The 19,287-nt window shown below is 37.2% G+C and overlaps 1 protein-coding gene across 5 annotated transcripts in view; it reads left to right on the plus strand.

Annotated features, from left to right (window-relative positions):
* The window catches only part of CTNNA3 (catenin alpha 3), a 420,268-nt gene that overhangs the window by 368,660 nt on the left and 32,321 nt on the right, over window positions 1-19,287 (plus strand). For 3 of the 5 annotated variants that reach the window (XM_052678006.1, XM_052678005.1, XM_052678007.1), the window contains 2 exons: window positions 4,472-4,573; window positions 11,437-11,618. In XM_052678006.1, coding sequence (XP_052533966.1) covers window positions 4,472-4,573; window positions 11,437-11,618 — 284 coding nt within the window. The remainder of the gene's footprint in view (window positions 1-4,471; window positions 4,574-11,436; window positions 11,619-19,287) is intronic. The other 2 variants (XM_052678009.1, XM_052678010.1) reach the window with 1 other exon arrangement.

Here is a 19,287-nt window from a genome sequence, read left to right on the forward strand (position 1 = left end):
AAAATTCTTACACTTCTGGACAAAGCTCTAACAGGTTATAATCTTGTCAATATAGCTTGAACTACTAAAAGTTAGGACATTTGTAATTTTTATGTCTGAGTCTTTCTGAAGCCTTCAGTGCATATTAACAAAACAAACTCTGTATATCTGTATATATAGATATATCTGTAATCTTAGCTACTGCTGTGCATGAGTTACAGATGTATAATTTTGAAAGTCTGGGTGAATCAATTCTATAGATTTCTATAGAAAATTCTATATTACTCATGAAGAAGTATGCATAACTTAACATTTGACAATTAGGTTAAGTATTTCTGGAAGTTCTGAGTGATGTTTTGCTGCTTGCATCATTATTTAACCTGAGAAATTCACTATATTACTGATTATTGTTTACATTCAGACATTTTTAAGAGCCTCTGAACATTTTGGAGTACCACAAAGCTTTTTGTAACAAAAGTGGTGTATTTAGCAAGCATTACTTTTATCTACATTTCTGTCTTAAATACTGTTTCAGCAAAACTGTTCATGACTTTAAGTTGAAAGCCCCCTGGGGCCAGAAACATCAATTTCACTAGCTATTTTTAGACTACCTAAAGCAATAACAGATTTCTCACATTTGGTTTAATCTACTATTATTGTGATAATAGATGTTATAAGCAATACAGGTAGTTGAAAAATAGCAAACTTTTAATACAAAAGGGATGTCAATAAAACGTCACTTTTCATAGAATGACTTGGGTTGGGAAATACCTTGAATATCATCCTATCATCCCATTCCACTCCTTGTCATAGGCAGGATTGCTACCCACCAGATAAGGCTGTCCAAGGCTCCATTCAACCTGGCCTCCAGGGATTGGAGCATCTACAAATTCTCTGGGGAACCTGTGCCACTGCTTCAGTCCTCTCTGAGTCAACACTCTCCTTCCAATATCTAATGTAAATCTCCCCTCTTTCAGATTAAGACCATTCTCCGTTGTCCTGTTACTATCTCCTGTGTACAGTCAGTCCCCCTCCTGTTTGTAAGCTCCCTTCAAGTACTGGAAGGCTGCAATGAGGTCTCCCAGAGCCTTCTCTTCTTCAGAGTGCACAATCCCATCTCCCTCAGACTTTCTTCATAGAAGAGTTGCTCCAGCCCTCTGATTGTCTCTGTGGTCTCCCCTGGATCCATGCCAACAGCTCTATGTCTTTCTTGTTTTGGGGGCCTCAGGCCTGGACATGGTATTTCACGTGGGGTCTCATAAAGATAGAATAGAAGGAGACAATCTTCTCCCTCTCCCAGCTGGCCACCCTTCTTTTGGTGCAGCCCAGGATACTTTTGGTCTTCTGAGCTGCAGGAGCTCACTGCTGGCTCATGTCCGGCTCTTTGTCCATCAGGACTTCCAAGGCCTTCTCTGCATTGCTGCTCTCAGTGAGTTCTTCTCCCAGTCTGTACTCATATCTGGGATTTTCCTGTCCCAGCTGCAACACCTTGCACTTAGCCTTGTTGAATCTCACTAAGTTCAACATTACATTTGTTTTTAAGCAAGCACTCACAAAAAAATGTTTTCTTTATTAAGTCCCTAAAATCATATCCAAAATACTAACTAAAATGAAAGTTGTTGATTTGTGTTCCATTTTTTTTCTTCTAACATGAATTCTGAAAAAAACACCCAGTGTAAACTATGAAGAAAACTGTGGTATTAGAATGGTACCTGGCTACTCTTTCAGAAACTACTGGCAGTTTATATTTAAGTCTTATGTATACACAACGAGTAAAATTTAGTTAGTATTTTATTAAAAAACAAAAGAAAAGAAAAGAAAAGAAAAAAGTAAAAATAATAATAATAAAAAAAAAAGAGTTAAGGATTGGGTTGTTTGGTTTTTTTTGTTTGCTTTTTATTGGCTATATTCTGTTCTCAAGAAGAATTCTGTGATACCTTTTGTACTTCTTCATGCCGCATCAACAAATCTAAGCAAAAAAGGCTTATTCTTGGCAATGGGATTTGTTGAGAGACAATGTATTTAGTATGACTGGAATTTTAATCTCTTTTTCTTTGAGAAACAAGTGAAAACTTCTTTACTTTTGTACATATCAATCGCATGTTAATTAACTGTCAATTATTTCTTATAATATAGTGTACAGTGTAACATTTATAAAAGATTTTTCCTCACCTTACAGGATAAAATTTTTTATGCAGTTAAGAAAAGCAAAATTTTCCTTCAAAATGTTATTCTTTAAGATGATATGGATTCATTTGGAATGTAATACATAGATGGTATACTGAATAGTTTTGTAGATGTTCCTTAAAGAAAGCAAATGAAGGTTTTTCTCTCACTGAGAAAATATGAAAGTAATTTGTAGATGTTTGCTATCCGAATAATAAGAAGAGATCCAGAAAAAGATCCAGAAAAGCTTTGAAAGATCTCTTTTACACACCTGTGTTCACATCTCAGATAAAACAAAGTACTTCTTTAAAGGGAATTTTCTTTGAAACAAACCTCATCGTAAATAGCTCATACCAAACTGTGGCTGGGTCAAATGTATGAAAAAACAGTTGCTTATTAGTATTGGAAATAAACTTCTTCTTTTTCTTCAGTTTTTCCCCCAGATAGTACAATTGCCATAAATTTCACTGCTTTGCGGATCTATTTAGTAGTCATTATTTAATAACTGATTCTGATCCTTTAATTGGGAACAATTTTCTTATATTTCACATTATGATATAAGGGTTGTAAATGGCACATTATAAAAAAATTTAATAGAAAATGAGAGCTCTGACTACATAAGACGCATATTCTCTCAAACCATGTCAAGATGTTAACAAACTTTCATATGTAGTTTTTCTTTAAGTAAATGTCTGATGAAATCTACTGTCTGCTGAAGCAAATTTGAATGATGTTAGGCCTCTTTGGTCAGCTTTTTGATGCTTTTTATCTGAAGATTTATTCCTGGAACATATTATGCAGTATGGAGACTTTGTATAGGGAAGATCGATTTTAAGGTTTAGACTGGGTTCGATTGATTTTTGTTTGTTTATTTATTTATTGGTCAAGGCAGCGAGTTCTTGTGCAATAGTAAGTCTTTCTGGTGCAGTGGTAACACCAATGTCTGCAATCCAGAAGTAGTATGGCAAGATTGCAAAGTAGCTTTTTTTTTTCCCTCCTTATGTTCTTTCTATTGGATGTTTCCAGCATAGTAAAGTCAATTTTATTTACACATTTCTTTCTCCATATTAGTTCTGGATAACAGCACTCTTGATTTCACTTCTTTGTCAAGAGTGTTTCCATCCTCTCGTGTGTCTGATTTCTCAGTGCTCCCAATAGGAAGCTGGTGCTTTTGAAAGAGACTTCTTTCTTTCTCTCATCACACATACAGCATGTAAAACCAAATTGGATATGCATTCACTGATGGTAACAAAGGCTACATCTTAACTCAGAAATGTCATTTTTCTTCATGTAGATAAAATTGACAGATTATTAATTATAACTTCTCTAGAATATCTCTCTAGAGAGAGGATGTAATAGATTGAGACTTAACCTCATGCTGATATTCCTGACTGCATCTGTATAGGTAAACTTGGAAATGTTGCTGACTTGTCTTTCCCTCAGGTAATTCCCAGTCTCTAAGAATAATATGACAGTGCTTATGGCACCTTCCCACATGATGGGATACAGATTAACCTCTGCTGTATGCTGTGAGATCTGTCAGTAATTAAACTGGATAGCAATACTAATTATTTGTAGCACAATTTTATAGCCCTGAAGAAGATCTTTAGGAGCAAATTCTCAGCTTCTGCAAAAACATGTGCTGCTCGCAGATCCGAGGAACAATGCAGTTTTTGTACTGTGAAATTTGGATCTACCATATGCCAAGTGTTCTTCCTCTGATGCCTGTGTCTAACATGTGTAATTATGTTGTAAATTTATCACACAAATGAGAGAGGTAGTTTGTGACTTAATAATCATCAGGTTTTGAGTTGAAGAGAACGTTAAGTATTTGCCCAGTAAATTTTTTTACTTAGAAGACAATGTGCATTTGAGGGCAAGAGAAAGTGTAAGGGCTTGAAGTTATTAAATTACTAAAGAGAATAGCTTAGCTTAATTTTAAAGCTATTGGTGTGAGTTACATGATCATACTGAAGAATGTACAAAATATTTTAATGTGTGCAGATGAGAAAAGCAAAACAGTTCTCAGATAACCAACCGCCCACATTGTTTTTCAGTTTCTCAGGCTGTTACATGAATACGTAGATAAAAATATCTGAGAGTAAGATCTACATTTGTAGATTTTTTGCGTGTTATGTTTGCAGAACAGTTTGGTGCTGATGAAGAGTTGGTTCAGTGTGTGTGATAGTGTGAATGAGAAAATCCAAAATGAATTATTTTCTTGTTTTATTTGTATTATGCCTTACATACGGTGATTGTTATTACATACCTAAAAATATATTCAGCCTTGAAAAGACATCCAAAACAGTCTTACCGCTCCTCACAGGACATGCATTGCAGCCCAGCAACCAGCTTTGTTGCTCTCTGGATGCTTTCAGGTACTTTAACATCCTCTTTATATTGTGAATCCCTGGAAACAGTATTCAAGGTGAGGTTGCATCAGTACTATGGTAGGAATCATCTCTTTTGACTGGCTATCTGTGCTTTCCACTGGCACCTTATAACAGGCTTGCTTCCATGGCTGACCCTGCTACTGACAGAAGGGAATACTTGGAAGGGAAATGAGACAGCTACTCCTATTCAAGTTAGAAAGACTTTGCATCTAAAGTCACTTTGTTAATATAAATGCTGGCATACATTAACAGCAAGCTTTTGCTATTTGGATAATGAAAAGGCAAATTTAAAATCATATGCAAGATTAATTCTTAGCAAAGCTGCATAGAGTCTGGAAATGTCAATGACAAAAATTTAAGCATAGTACCAATTCAGTGATTTTTGAGCAGGTGTTGCTAATAGTAATTTTGATGCTTAATACATGGATAAAGATTCTTTGTCAGGTGTCATGATCTGTGAAAAGTATTTAATTTCCTCTCTAACTTGCTACATTTTTTCCCTTTATTGAAATAATGATAATTTAAGAATAAGCAAGCAGTAGGGAACACTCTGGATTGTAAATCACGTCTTTTACATGTCAAAGTAGACTGTTTATGCCATACGTGTGTGGTGTGTGTCTTTGTTCTTTCATACATACTCTAAGTAAAAATACTGAATAACTCTAGAGTTGGAGCAGATCCCTTCAGTATTTCACTTAATAGGATCTAGGAAGGATCTATTCCCTTAATAGCATCTAGAAGGACTCAGAGTTCTCTTCCAACTTTAAGGATTCTAGGATCACAAGATCCTAGTCGAACTCTCCTGTAATGAAAGGTACACCACTGCTAGATCCTCAGCCTCACCTTCAAAGTCTCCAGGAATGGAGTATCAGCTACATCTCTGGATAACCTGTTCTGGTGCCACACCACCCTCACTGTACAAGATTTTTTCCTTCTATCTAACCTAAATCTACCCTCCCTGAGCTTATAGCCATTTCCCTTCTTTCTGTCGCCAGAGATCTTGCTAAAGAGTTTGTCCCCTTCTTTTTTATGGCCCCCTGTTAGAGACTGAAAGATTGGTGGCAGGTCACCTTGCAGCCTTCTCTTATCCAGACTGACTATCCCCAGTTCTCTCAGCCTGTCCTCATAGGAGAGGTGTTCCATTATGTGGATCATTTTTGTGGCCCTTTCCTAGATGTGCTCCAACAGGTCTGTGTCTCTCCTGTACTGAGGACTCCACATCTGGACAACTTTGAGCCCTTCAACTTTGACATGATTTCTTGGAAAGTATTCTGTGAACAGTTTTTCAGTGAGTGTCGCATCCACTCAATGCCAATTATGTAGAGATTATGTTTCCCTAGATTGTTTAGAGAGGGACATGAGAACCAATGACACAATCCAGTGCAGCCCATATTCATGGCGTATTTCTTCTTCATCTACAAGCCTGTTTCCCTGGCACAGAGAGGAGTTAGATTAATAACATTGCCTTTTTTGTGAAGGTTCACAAAATCGACGTTACGAATTTGTGTTTTTGAAATTATCTGCTGATAGCTTTATCTCTTCATTCAGTTTTGCTGTATGTAAAAAATACACAGGAGCTGACATGGCAGCAAAAACGAGGCACCAAAGTTGATGAAAGCAGGCTGGACTTCAAGAATTATGTTACAGACCTTAATTCCAGGAAAAGGCAATTGGTGACCTCAGGGAAGAAATGCAGCTTCTTCCAGCTTCCGGTATCACTCCCATACATTTAATCTCTAGGGAATGTTCTTTATATTCACTTTGCCATGGCTTGTTAATATCCAGTATTTGCTGTTTCACCTCTTTATCCAAATCTGAGTGATTATTCACTCAGTAGAGAATGTAGGATGTGATTTAAAAGGCAGTGATTTAAAAGGACACATCAATGTTAACAGAATCACTCCAGACACTAAATTTCTTCAAATTTCTATAAAAGCAGTTTTCTCTAGTTACAATCTCACAATGCTTTGCATCTTACAAATAGAGGAAATGTTAAATAGTTTTCAAAGGGAAGCTCTTCCCTTTCAGAGAGATATCTGGCTTGTTTCTGTCTCAGGAAATTTTTGATAATGTAAACATTTGTTTGGAAGCGTGGTGCTTCATTCTGCTGTTTCTCTTCCCTCACTTTCTCCCTCCCTCCCTCCACACCTCCATGTTAGAGATAAGTATTCTGACATTATGGCTCTAGCCAGTAATTTGTTTTAGGGGATCGGGAAAACAAAAAGCATGTCAGTTTAAGAATTCAAGAGAATACTGTAGTCTATACAGAAGTCATTCTTGGAGAGTGAAGTCAGGCACAAAGGCCGATTTTTGAGGTTGGAATTTCACTGGCAAATGATGCAGCAGTGGGACAGGAGTCAAAACCTTCACTAAGTAGCTGCTTCTTATGGATCCTCTGTTTTAGTCATTGTGTGGATAATTTGTAAAATCTTTTACGTTGTCTCAATCTGTAACAATAAACTGACTGAAACTTAAAAGGGTTTGAAATAAAAAGATTGTCTAATCTTATTCTGTAGCATCAAGTTGCAAACAAGGCAATGTACGTAACTCCTCAAGAGTTAAAGGAAATTAAAGAAAAAAAAATGCACATTGCAGGTATTTTTCTTTCTTAAGGAAAAAAGAAAAGTAAGAAAAAACAGATTTTCTCTCTCCTAATTTTAAGTTTTCCTGTACCATGTTGTAGAAGTAATGAAAAAATTGCTTTTCCTAGTGGGCAAAATAATCCAGCACTTCTGTAATATCACATGATTAATTTAGGTCTTTACTTTATATGTACTTGTTGCCTATTTCAAGGTGAAGTCATATCTACACTTACACTGTGCATACATTTGTTTTATTTTGTTAGTGGCCTTCCAGTATTTGAAGGGATCTTATAAACAAGAGGGAGATCAACTTTGTACACGAGTAGATAGGGACAGAACAAAGGGAAATGGTTTTAAACTAAAAGAGGGGAGGTTTAGGTTAGATGTTAGGAGGAAATTCTGTACTTTAGAGAGTGGTGAGGGGCTGGCACAGGCTGCCCAGAGAAGCTGTGAATGCCCCATCCCTGGAGGTGTTCAAGGCCATGTTGAGTGGGGCCCTGGGCAGCCAGGTCTGGTGGTTGGCAGCTCTGCCCATGACTGGGAGGTTTGAAATGGTTGGGCTTATGTTGCTTTACATCCCAAGTCATTCTGCAATTTATGATCCTATGTTAATAAAGCACTATGAGGGAAATGAGATAAAAATTCAGAATTGCGAGGTCAGAACTGTGGTTTCCTTTGTGCCTTTGTTTGGATAATGTGTCTTATTCCAGCTGAAAGTTATTCTTATTGACATGTAACAGGATACTTTGTCAGATTTCCCTCATTAAGATGTCGTCTTTCTTGTGGTTTGTGTATCAAGCCATACGTTCTTCAACTCAAAACAGCATGGAAAGGGGTACTTGAGTTCTTTAGATTCTGTAGCCCAGATCTTTATTTTTGTCTGTTTCATATCTTTCTTAGGAAGCTCTTGTAACCATGAGGTGAATGTGTTTTGATTTTATGTGGCTTGTTTTAGGTCTTTCTCTTTCTCTCTCTCTCTCTCTCTTTTTTTTTCTTTTTTTTTATTAACAAAACAGGAATAGTATTCCTTTAATTACTCGGTTACACTTTATAATTTAGTGATTGCAATTACAACATACTTTGAGAGGCCTATAATTTCCAGTAATTGATATAAATGGGAAAATTAACCTTGTGACAGAGCAATTCAAGCATAAATAAAAACTCTTAAATCGCATGGCTTGAAAACCATATGCATTGTGTATAAAGCTGATTGCCTGTTATATAAATTATAACTGATAATTCAGTCACTGCTGTAACTTCCTGTTTTAACTTTGGAAGATGATGTTTCATAAACAAGAATACCACAAAATATAATAATTATATGTCTTAATAGTTGCTTTATATAATACATGAGGTGGACCACTTCATAGAGAAAGCAATAGATATTAAACACAGCAGTGACATAAAGATAAACAAGACTAAAGATCTTGCCCCCCCCAGCCTGGTGGGACATGTGGTATCTGCATAGAATACCAATGAAGTCAATTTCAAGTATCTATGTGCAGTTTTTTATTTTCTTTTCTGTAGACATGCATTTAATCATTTACATAATTATACTCCAAAGATGAGTGTTTCTTAAATTATAGTAAAACTTGAGGCAGTTGGGATTCTGCTGAGATAAGGCTTTATTGGGAGGAAGAAGAAAAATGAATAAATTCATATAGAAAAGCCAGCAAGAGCAAAAAGCCTCCAGTCATCCTGGCATTAGTCCATATATAATTGATGTCCATGAGGCTGTTCTTCAGCTCCTCTGAGAGACCGTCTGGTAGCCAGGATCACACAGGTGTAGAAATTAGTGATCAGAGTCAGGAGAGGGCATGTGAGAGAAAGTGTTGTGTCACAAGTTCATTGCCTGTAGTCAGTTACTCATGCTGAGTTGTTTAGTGCTCCTGTACCAAAGCCACTATGACCCAGATGACCATTTCTAGCAGCAAAAATGAAAGAAAATCCAGTGTAAACTTTCAAATACTGATTTTTTACTTGAGTTCCAGATACAAATCTGAAAGGAAGAATTTACTACGGGATTTGCATTAATGTTTTCACAGCTGTTTTCATAATACGCTTTTCTGTGTCCTTCCACTCTTTCCTTTATTTAACCAAAAATTCAAGCACTCTTTAAAATGTCAGGTTATTCATTAAATACGTAAAGTATTTTGAGTAAATAGAATTTTTTTTTTTTTTGCCTTTTCTTAATCTTGATGTGGTTGTCATGCTTTCAAATCCAATATTCTGTATCCTGTGATTTGAATATTTTCCAACTGTGGGTATGATAACTTCTACGTGACTTACTGGATTCAGCCTATGAACTCGAATGTTATTTAAGAATCATGAGGATAGTAAGCAAAGACTTGATGCAATTCTGCTTTTCCTTTTCTAGGGAGATTTCAGTTTTGTCTTTCACTGACTTCTAGCAATTATTTCCTGAATGGTTTTGATATACTGAATCAACAGAAAAGCCTGAGCTTTGTTTCAAATCACCTCTCAGGCCTTCAAGTTTTGGGGAAGAGATAGCAAAGAGAATGTACCCTTAGAACAGAGTTCCTACTTTTCAATTACAACTGATGTTGTTCTGCAGGCAAGTTCTGTTCTGGAGAGGCAGGAACAGCCACTTAGGAATTTAGGCTTCTGATTCAGTGTCTGCAGAGCTAAGGAAGAACATGAACTTCCTGAATGTCTCTATGCAGGGAATCTGTTTTGCATTAAAGTTGATTTGGCTGATGCTGGTTAGAAGATTGGCAAAGGGAACTTTTGGTTCTAGCTAAATTAATGCTGCAATTTAAAATCATTTCTTCCACATAACTACACATTTTAGTTTACTGGGAGCTGAAGCACAGCTATGGTTCTGTTTGATTCCACCTGAAATAAGAAATCAGACTTACTTAAAATCAGTTCATGTGTGTGATCTTTTATTTCCATCCAGAAGTTTAATACGTAGTACTTAAAAAAAACAACCAAACAAACAAATTGGCAGTTACACAGTCCCAAGCAATGACTGGTTTTTTTATTGCAAAGTGTAGTTTTGTTGTTTTTTTGTTGTTGTTGCTCTCAGAGTAAATTTACACAATTTATCAGATCAGTAATATAAAAATAGTTTGTTCTGCATTGTCGGAGAAGTTAAAGCTCTAATTTTTTTCTGGCCAGCCCTCATGCATCAGATACCTTTTTGCCTTATCTGTGCTGTTTTTGGCTAAGCCTGGTTTGTTTTTATTTAGTTTCTGGCCTGTTTCTGGTAAAAGAAGTCCTGTCCCTTGTCTGGAGCAAACTGATAATCTTGCTCATAAATAAGAGTTCTAAGGAAAGTATTTCTCTTCTCACCATGCTGCATTTTCAGCAGTTATATCAGTCTTGATATATTACACTTACATTAACATTAAAAACAAAAAAAAAAAGGCATCATGCTTAAATGTAGAAAGAATGCATGCGTATAGTGTAGACTGAATGTTCTGACTCCAGAACCGAAACGGAATGTACCATATCTCTAGCTGTACTAAATCTTCATTTGAAACAGTTTTATCTTGTGGAATATTTGCAAACAATTCAGTCCAGAACTGTAGCCAAGTATAGAGCTGTGTCCCACTTGAGCCCAGTTTGGCTGTGGCTTCATCTGAATGTTCGTTATTTTCTGTTAGCATTTAAGGTTTGATAACTTCAGTCACATACTGATTTTCTAGGGCTTTAATCAGCATCTTCTTCAAAGACAGAAGATGCAGGTTTGAACTAGCAGATCTTTCCCAGTTCTTGAAATAATCCCGAGGAGCCTTCTCAGCAGAGGACAAGCACATTCAAATGTTTCAGAACAACTAAACCTTTCCCTTCATTCTTGTGTACCTGAAAGATTATTGCAGTTTGTCACCTGCATCGCTCTTAACAAAACCTAGAATCCTTCACTTGAAGAAAAAAGCAAGATATGTCAGTCATATTTTATACGGGCTGTTTGGAAGAATTTTCTTTTGTTTCTCTTACTACATTAAAAGTAATAGTTTCATGGACAGTGCTGTGTGCATTATGCCAACGGAACTCATTTGCCTCAACCCAGTCATTGCGTACTGATACTGAAATTCAGAAGTACCCAGGCTAGGACAGTTGGCTCAGGTTGCTCTACATTTAAGTTATGTATTTTCTAATATCTAGTTAAAAACAAAAGAAAACCAAAACAAATACCCAAATCACAACACCAAAAAGACCCCTCTCTGACATAGACAGGTATTAAGCAAGTAACGTTATTTTGTTTGCAGGCTACAGCAAGGGGGCTGCAACTAAATGATCTTAGAGGTCCTTTCCAACCCACGCCATTCTATGACTATTTTATGTTTCAGGCCAAGATGACTCAACTGCCAGAGGCTGAAAAAGAAAAGATAGCTGAGCAAGTGGCTGACTTCAAAAAAGTCAAGAGTAAGCTTGATGCAGAGATTGAAATATGGGATGATACCAGCAATGACATAATTGTTTTGGCCAAGAGAATGTGTGTGATTATGATGGAGATGACTGACTTTACAAGGTAATTATGCAAAAAATTGCTTTTCAATTTTTAGAAATGTTGGAAGCCATTGTCATATCATTATGACAGGAAATAGTGATTTTTTTTATTGTCCAGTGGCAGTGTCTTCACAAGGCTGAATGGCTAAGCTAATGTAATTAGCTTGACAACTCTAGCTAGCAATACTGAAATGTTGGAGGGAGGACTTTTAAGTTTTGAACTCTGTTTCTCCTTCTCCACTCAATGAAAGGAAAAAAAGAAGCAACGTCATCTTGATTCTGAGTTGTAGTTCTGTCTCATCTGTTACTCTTCTGCTTGTACCATACCATGCTATCAAGCATTTACTATATTTTAGTTGTGCATAAAACCTACTGTACAGAGGATACGTTCAGTCATGCATATTTTATATAACATTACCTGCCATTCCTTGTGTCATGCTGCTATGTATAGTTTTGAAAAGCAAAATGTTCTATAGTAGATAGTTTTCAAAGCTCGCATTTCTCTCTGCTGACAGTATATGCTCTGCAATAATCATACATATGAAACTGTCTTGGGCAAGAGAAGACTGAAAGGAGGTCTTAGAAATGCTTATACATACCTAAAGTGTGGGTGCTGAGAGGATGGGGCCAAGCTCTTCTCAGCGGTGCCTAGTGACACGACAAAGGGCATTGGGCACAAACGGCAACACAGGAAGTTTCATATGAACATGTGGAAGAACTTCTTCACTGTGAGAGTGGCAGAGCTCAGGAACAGACTGCCTGGAGAGTCTGTGGCTGTGGCGTCTCTTTCTCCGGGGATATTCAAAACCCCTCAAAAACCCTAGCATACCCTAGGGAATCTGCTTTAGCAAGGGGTTGGATGAGATGATCTCCAGAGATCCCTTCCAACTGCTACAATTCTGAGATCTTAAGTTCAGGAGCTTTTTTTGTCATGCACTGAATATGTGGTCAGTAAATTTCATCAGATGAATTGTACCAGACGTAAATACTGGTTTGTCTTCTTTCTTGTATGTGTGGTTGTTTTTTGTTGTGTTTGGTTTTTTTTCCCCCCACTTTGTTATTAATAAAATAGTTGTTGATACATAAGGCCTTAAAACACAACCACTCTTGCAAGACATTTCGTATCTCTTCATATAAATTCAGATAAGTTATTTCATAAAAGATAAGAAGAAAAACCTCAATCTTTTGCACAGATTCTTCAGAGATGTGAATTAAGAGGGTTGCATAGAGCTGAAACAGCTACTAAAACTGAGATTTGGCTAGGGCTTGTTAAAGGGAAGACAGTTACAGCATTTAATTGTGCTACACCTTTTCAAATTCTCCTTCATGTAAGAGAGACTTAAAGAATTGTGTGTTGAACTCTGTAATCCTTGCATTCTTACTAAGGGCATAAAATCTGTATTGAGAACTTTGTAAAAGAAAATATTCTGTCATAAGGTCAAATTTTACATTTGAGGTAACCTCTCTCATTCATTAATTCTTTAAATTATTAGCTTTAGATTAATTGAGGTTAAAAAGGCCAGTTCACGCTCTTAGTTTTATGTTTGTTGAAGACAGCTTAACTGACAGTATTGAGTTCAAGACCAGCTTCTATTCAGTGTTGCTGACTGCCAGGGAGTCCACTGGGACCTGTGGAGAGACTCTGATAGAAAAACTTAAGGGAAAAATAATACCTTTTGGAAAGAGAGAGGAGAAATCTTACTCTTTCAGTGTACAGTAGGGAACTCTGCGATATTGTAACATGGATTTTGTTGGTTCTATTCCTAATTTAGTAAGTGCATTTATGCAGTTTTCCTGCATAAATGTAGTTTGAGATAAGCAAGTATATGTAAAACTCTCCTGTACCATATGCTTGATGCTAAAGTTGTATGTTCTTGGTGGAAAGAATGTCCTATCAAGATTTCTGTTAATTTTAAAGGACTTTTTAGTAAGAGAAAATAAGGTGTCCTTACTATATTATGTACCTAGTTGTATCTTAAGTAACATTGGTGGTGTTGAAGTAGAGGTTGAACCTTCCTGACAGTATTCTGTTACATGTTGCTGCCGTGTGACAGATGGCAGCAGAGGGGCAGTCTGACAAATGGCATCTGACATGGAAGTGAGTATGAAGCAAAGGTGTATTGCATCCACTGACACTCACTGTTGTGTACTGAATGTTTATGGAGACCAACCAATGGATGCAAGCACAGTGAGGCAGTGGGTAATGTGTTTCTGCTGTGGTGACAGTGGGTCACTTCCACTGGCGCAGATTTTGACGAGCAGAGCATGCAGGCTCTGGCTCATCACTGGCAAAAACGCATAGCTGATGGTAGTGACTATGTTGTAAAACAGCTGAGAATTTGCTCCATCAAATAGTGTTGTGTCTGTTGTAGTTTACATGGAAATAAATAGGAGGCATTACTTTCTGAGCTATCGGTTTACTTCTGTGTCTTATATATATCTCCTCTAGGATGCTATAAGTGAGTATATCCTTGGGTGTTTTGAAATCACTTCTCTTATTGTTTAATGTTGCCAGACAGTCTTGTAAAATGAAGGCTTTTATGTAGCCAAAGAACAGGTGAACTAGTGTGGATCTGCCCCTGTAATTACTGTATGAAAAGTGGCTGATGACATCAGGGAACACAGCTGACTTTCTTACTCCCTTGAAAATCCAGGAATGAGGACTTGCTGAGATCACAGCAAGCAGCAGTGTGTCTTGGGAACTGAGCACTCCAAGCTGTAATTTCAAGGTCTTAGGCATAGAACGCATGAAATGACATTTTGTGTTTATTACATCAGAATTTACTCAGGTAGATAGTGACTTTCAATGTTTGTGTCACATATTTACCTAAATGTATGTTTGTTTTCTTTCAAATGCATTCATTTTTAATCTAATGAGTGTCTTCTGGAGTTTTAGGTTTTGGAGATTAGAGAATGTTGATCAGTTGTATTATGGGGAAAAGAATGCAGCAGTTGCTTTGGCTTTTGCAAGAATTCTGTTTCCTGGGTGGGGATGAGATGTAATGGATTCTTTTGTTCATAATTTTTCCTGTTGGCCATGTTAGATGACTTCATGATTAGCATTTTGTCTTTTTTTTTTTTTTTTCTAGATCCCATTTTGAATTCTCTTCATGTACAGAGTCTGCTACTGTCTTACAGTGCAGTGTGTGATGTAACAATGGCTGAAAACTTGGTGAAATTCTATAATACTCATTTAGTTTCACCTAAGCCCTTTTGCATTCTTAGTTCTGGGTTATCTGAAATGCCATAGCTGCATAAGGGCCATTAACATGAGAACTCAACCCAGAGCATGTGGGTACCAGTTTGAAAGCAGGAGTCGTTTGTTCTGGTTGTGAGCTTCCAATGTTTCAGCAGAGACAGCTGTTTGAGAATATACTGTTTAAAAGGAGTAGCTTCTGTCTCTTTAGTGAATGAGTTTTCTTTAATTAAATTAAAAATAGCTCAGGGATGAAGCTTTTAAGCAAACATGGAAGGGCACACGATTCCTGGAAAGAATCTACATAAACAAATTAATGCACTGCTTAGACTTCAGAATACATGATATTGTTTCATTGTATTGACAAGTCTTATCTAAATGAAAGCGAATAGACTGGAACTGGCACCTGAAGAGGCAGACTTTTAAGGGGAGGTTGGGATGTGGGATCTATCTGGGGAAGAGTCTGTACAGTACTTTCTGTTAAAATCTTGGCCTGTGAATCAGGTGGTTTACCCCAGACAAAGGAGAAACATTAAAGAAAATGCAATTTAATGGAAAAAAAATATCACTCTAAAGCACTTTTACGGCTACATTAGGGTACAGCAAGCTTACTTGACTTAGAGTTGTCTTAAGTAAGGCTTATTAAAACTTATAAAGCACTTGATTCCAAACTGTCGTATGACTTTTCAAGTTACTGTTTTTCAGCTGTATTTTACAGAAACAGAAAGTACTGCTAATAAGTAGGCCTAGATCCAGAGTCTAAAATACACCTTTTTCTCACTGTAAAAGTAAACAATGTGACATGTAAATGAATGGCAAGGTGAAAGAACAGAAATGGTGGCCGATATCTACATCTTTGTGTACATGTGTAATCAGCATTTTTTTCTTCCTTGTGTCCTTTCATGTTACATTTTCCTTCAAATCCATGTAAAAAAAGCATCAATATTCACTGATTAAAAAAATCTGTGCTTGAAAAGAAGTTATAGCTTTAAATGTAGAGGGGAAGATGCATTGAATCACATAGGTCAGTTACGCGGTAGTGTCAATTGGATTCTACTGTCGTTTCATTCTGTCTTTTGTAAAGATGAATAGCCAGAAATTGCCTTATCTGCTGTAATAATGTTAATTGTGAAAATAATTCAATTTCTCTTCAACTTTGCTAAAAAGTAGAAGCAAAAATCACTGCTGATAGGGAAAATACCACTGGGTGATAAGTTCTGCATGTACAAGGCAGAGATTGCCACGATGCCCAAAGTTATTTTTACGGGTGCATTGAGAGAGACTATCACTGGTAATGGGCTTCTGCGTAGGCTGCTACCCAGCATGTCCTAAGGGCTGGGGATGGACTACCTGGTCCAGTCAATGGATTCGGGATTCATGCTGCCTGGATAAAGTCCATCTCACAGTCTGTTTTTTATGATATAATTAGTAAGCAATAGCCTCTGCAGTTTTACCCCTACCTGTTTTGTAGGTCTGCTGAGATTCAAAGTGCACTGTATGAAGAATTTTTATTTTATTTTAAGTGCAGCTCTCAGCTTTTCAGAAAATTTTTCACTTACTCTTGGCACTTGATAGTCATTTTAAAAAATGACACCAATATCAAAGTAGATATTAGAAAAGTAGTAAAAATAGCAAAACATGGGAAATGAATGTATCTTGGAAAAATAAATCTAGCAAAATCGTCCAGTTCTCCTAATACCAGTAGTACTTATGAGCTGCAGTGTAGCCAGACGTTCTCTCAGTAATACTCTTAGTTAAGGCACCAAGTGTGGCTGCCAAATCTAGTGAATCTCCGCACCTGATAACAACCATAGTCCTGAGCCTTAGTTCAGCTGTTGTCTCTGCTCATCTTTGATTGGAAAAGAAGAAAAGGGGAGATAAAAAGAGGACAGAATGCCAGTTCTGTACCTAATGGGGGTTGAAGATACCATGTATGTAGACAAAAAGCACTGCATTCCTATTCTCCCTGGTTCACCACCCAGTCATTGCCATAAAATGTGGCATTACATATTTATTATCATTAATAATTTATTAATATGGTAATAATACCTATATTCCTGAAAACCCTGAACAAACTGAATGCTGTTACGTGTGCAGTTCAATTTTGTGATATATAAAAAATTTATATTCCTACCCCCTTTCCCCCCTCCCCTTGCTTATATCAGAATATTCATAGCTTATTGTTTCAATAAGCATTCTGGGATGCATTTGAAAGTCCAGACACTCAACATTTGCGTTATAAGAAGAGAAAAATGCATTTTCTTTTAAATACAGTCATTTAATCAAAAATTATCTAAAGTTGGGAGGATTTTTTCTCAAAATAAATCTTGTCCCAGCAGGACATCATACTGTTATTTTGGCCCATTCATCTACATGGAAAAGTAGGTGAATATTCCTTTGATGCCTCTCTTGAAGCTAACTGTGACTTGAGCTAGTTACATATAAATATGCTTTAAGACAAATTAATTTCTAAAGCAAGAATAATTTATATGTGTGTACATACCTGCATTGGTTTATAATATTTGTTTTGATGAACAGAATCACTAGGATTTACTTGGTACAACATAGTGGATAAAACACATAAGGTTTTACTGTTAAAATTAGTTAACATTTAAACTACTCCAGCTAGTGTAATTCTGTTGCTAAGATTTTGCAGTACATGCAGGATTAGCTGACTGTCCTGCCAGAACTGCATGTATACTAAGTAGTAGCCTGAGGCAGTTGTTCCCCTCCAGTAGAAACATGGACCTTCAGATACATGATGAAGTGTCAAGATGTGTCAAGTTAAATTATATCACGTAATGCAGAATCAGCTGGTATTGTTCATTCCTCCCGAATGTCAGAGCTTCTAAAACATATACAAATCAAGCTTTCACAACAGAGTGTTTTGAAGGCAAAAATCCTGCGTCTGTCATCTTTCTCCATCTCAAAAGATTTTGACTGAGCAAATTTTGTGCATGGTACTGTGTCTTTATTCATACGTTATTTATCTAGCGTATGATAATTCATATGATACTTGTTTCAGTGGTCTAGCATATCAGTTGATTGTAAAGAGTTTCAGTGTTTCCTGAGGATGTGTGCTAGCAAGTATTTAATTAAAAATAGCAGTGGCCTCATTTTTTGAAGGCCCAATATAATTCTGAGAGGTACTGACTTTTTGAAGTGCTAAACAGTCATCTTCTGACAGTAACATTTTTAATAGAATTCCTAAGGAAAGCATCTAATTTTTTTGTTTTACACAACTTCATTTTAATCTGACAATCAGCTTGTGGAATTGAATAGTCTTGGAACCAAAAGTAGTTTTGGTTTGTGGGTTTTTTTCTCTTCAAACACACAGTTTTGCTGTGTCATAGAGGTATTACTCCAGTTTTAAGAGTGAAGCAGTGATATACGTCAGAGTCATTAGCAGAAGACTTTCTGGTCTCATTCATCCCTCTGATTATCACCCTTTACTGATGGTTCATGCTGGCAGTGATGAAGTTACTGAGAGAAGCCTTGGTGCTATCATTTTAATGCATTGGGGTGGTTAGTGGATGGTGAAAGAGTAGAGATGGTGTTCTCCTGTATCTGTTCAGTGTCAGGGAGAGATACTGACAGGAGCAGGAAAACCCATTTGATAAATACATGGCTGAAGGGTTGGTGCCATTTCAGGAATTGTGGTTGGTTTTTTTTGTTTTATTTTTTACCATGGGGCAGTTTACTCAGCATGTGGCCTGATGGCTGCAGATGGGATCCATCTTCCTCAAAGGGTAAAGGGATCTTAGCCCAGGAGCTGGCAGAGCTCACTGAGGGGGCTTAAAAGTAGGCATGAAGGGGAAAAGGGATGAAACTGCTGAAGCAGGCTGTCCCCCTGTGCCATAAGATGAGGTGGAGAGGAAGAAGACAAATGCGGCTGAACACAGAGCTTTTGCTGAGACTTTGGGAGAAAGAGAGTTTACCTCCTATGGAAGAAGGAACAGGAAGTTGCTAGCATAAGCAGGGAGAAAATCAAAAAGGCTAAAGCCTGTTATGAGCTCAACCTGGCCACTGTAGTAAAGGACAACAAAAAATGTTTTTATAAATACATTAACAGTAAGAGGAGGGCCAAGGAGAATCTCCATCCTTTACTGGATGTGGCAGGGAATGTGACCATTGATGAGGAAAAGGCTGAGGTTTTCAATGCCTTCATTATATTTGTCTTTAATAGTCAGCCCAGTTATCCTTGGAGTACTCAGCCACAGGGATGAGGAGCAGAATAAACTCCCCGTGATTCAGGTTGGAAAAGTTAGGGACCTGCTACTCCACCTGAATCATCATAAGTCCCTGGAGCCAGATGGGATCCACCTGAGGGTGCTGAGGGAGCTGGCAGGCATGCTTGCCAAGCTGCTTTCCACCATCTCTCGCTGGTCCTGGCCAACCAGAGAAGTCACAGATGACTGGGGACTTGTTAATGTGTGTCTCACTCCAATTTATAGGAGGGAGAGGAGGTTCTTTTATTATCTATATACCCAGTGTG

The sequence above is a fragment of the Tympanuchus pallidicinctus genome, unplaced genomic scaffold (assembly GCF_026119805.1).
Source record: "Tympanuchus pallidicinctus isolate F22 unplaced genomic scaffold, pur_lepc_1.0 scaffold16, whole genome shotgun sequence".
Lineage (NCBI taxonomy): Eukaryota > Metazoa > Chordata > Aves > Galliformes > Phasianidae > Tympanuchus > Tympanuchus pallidicinctus.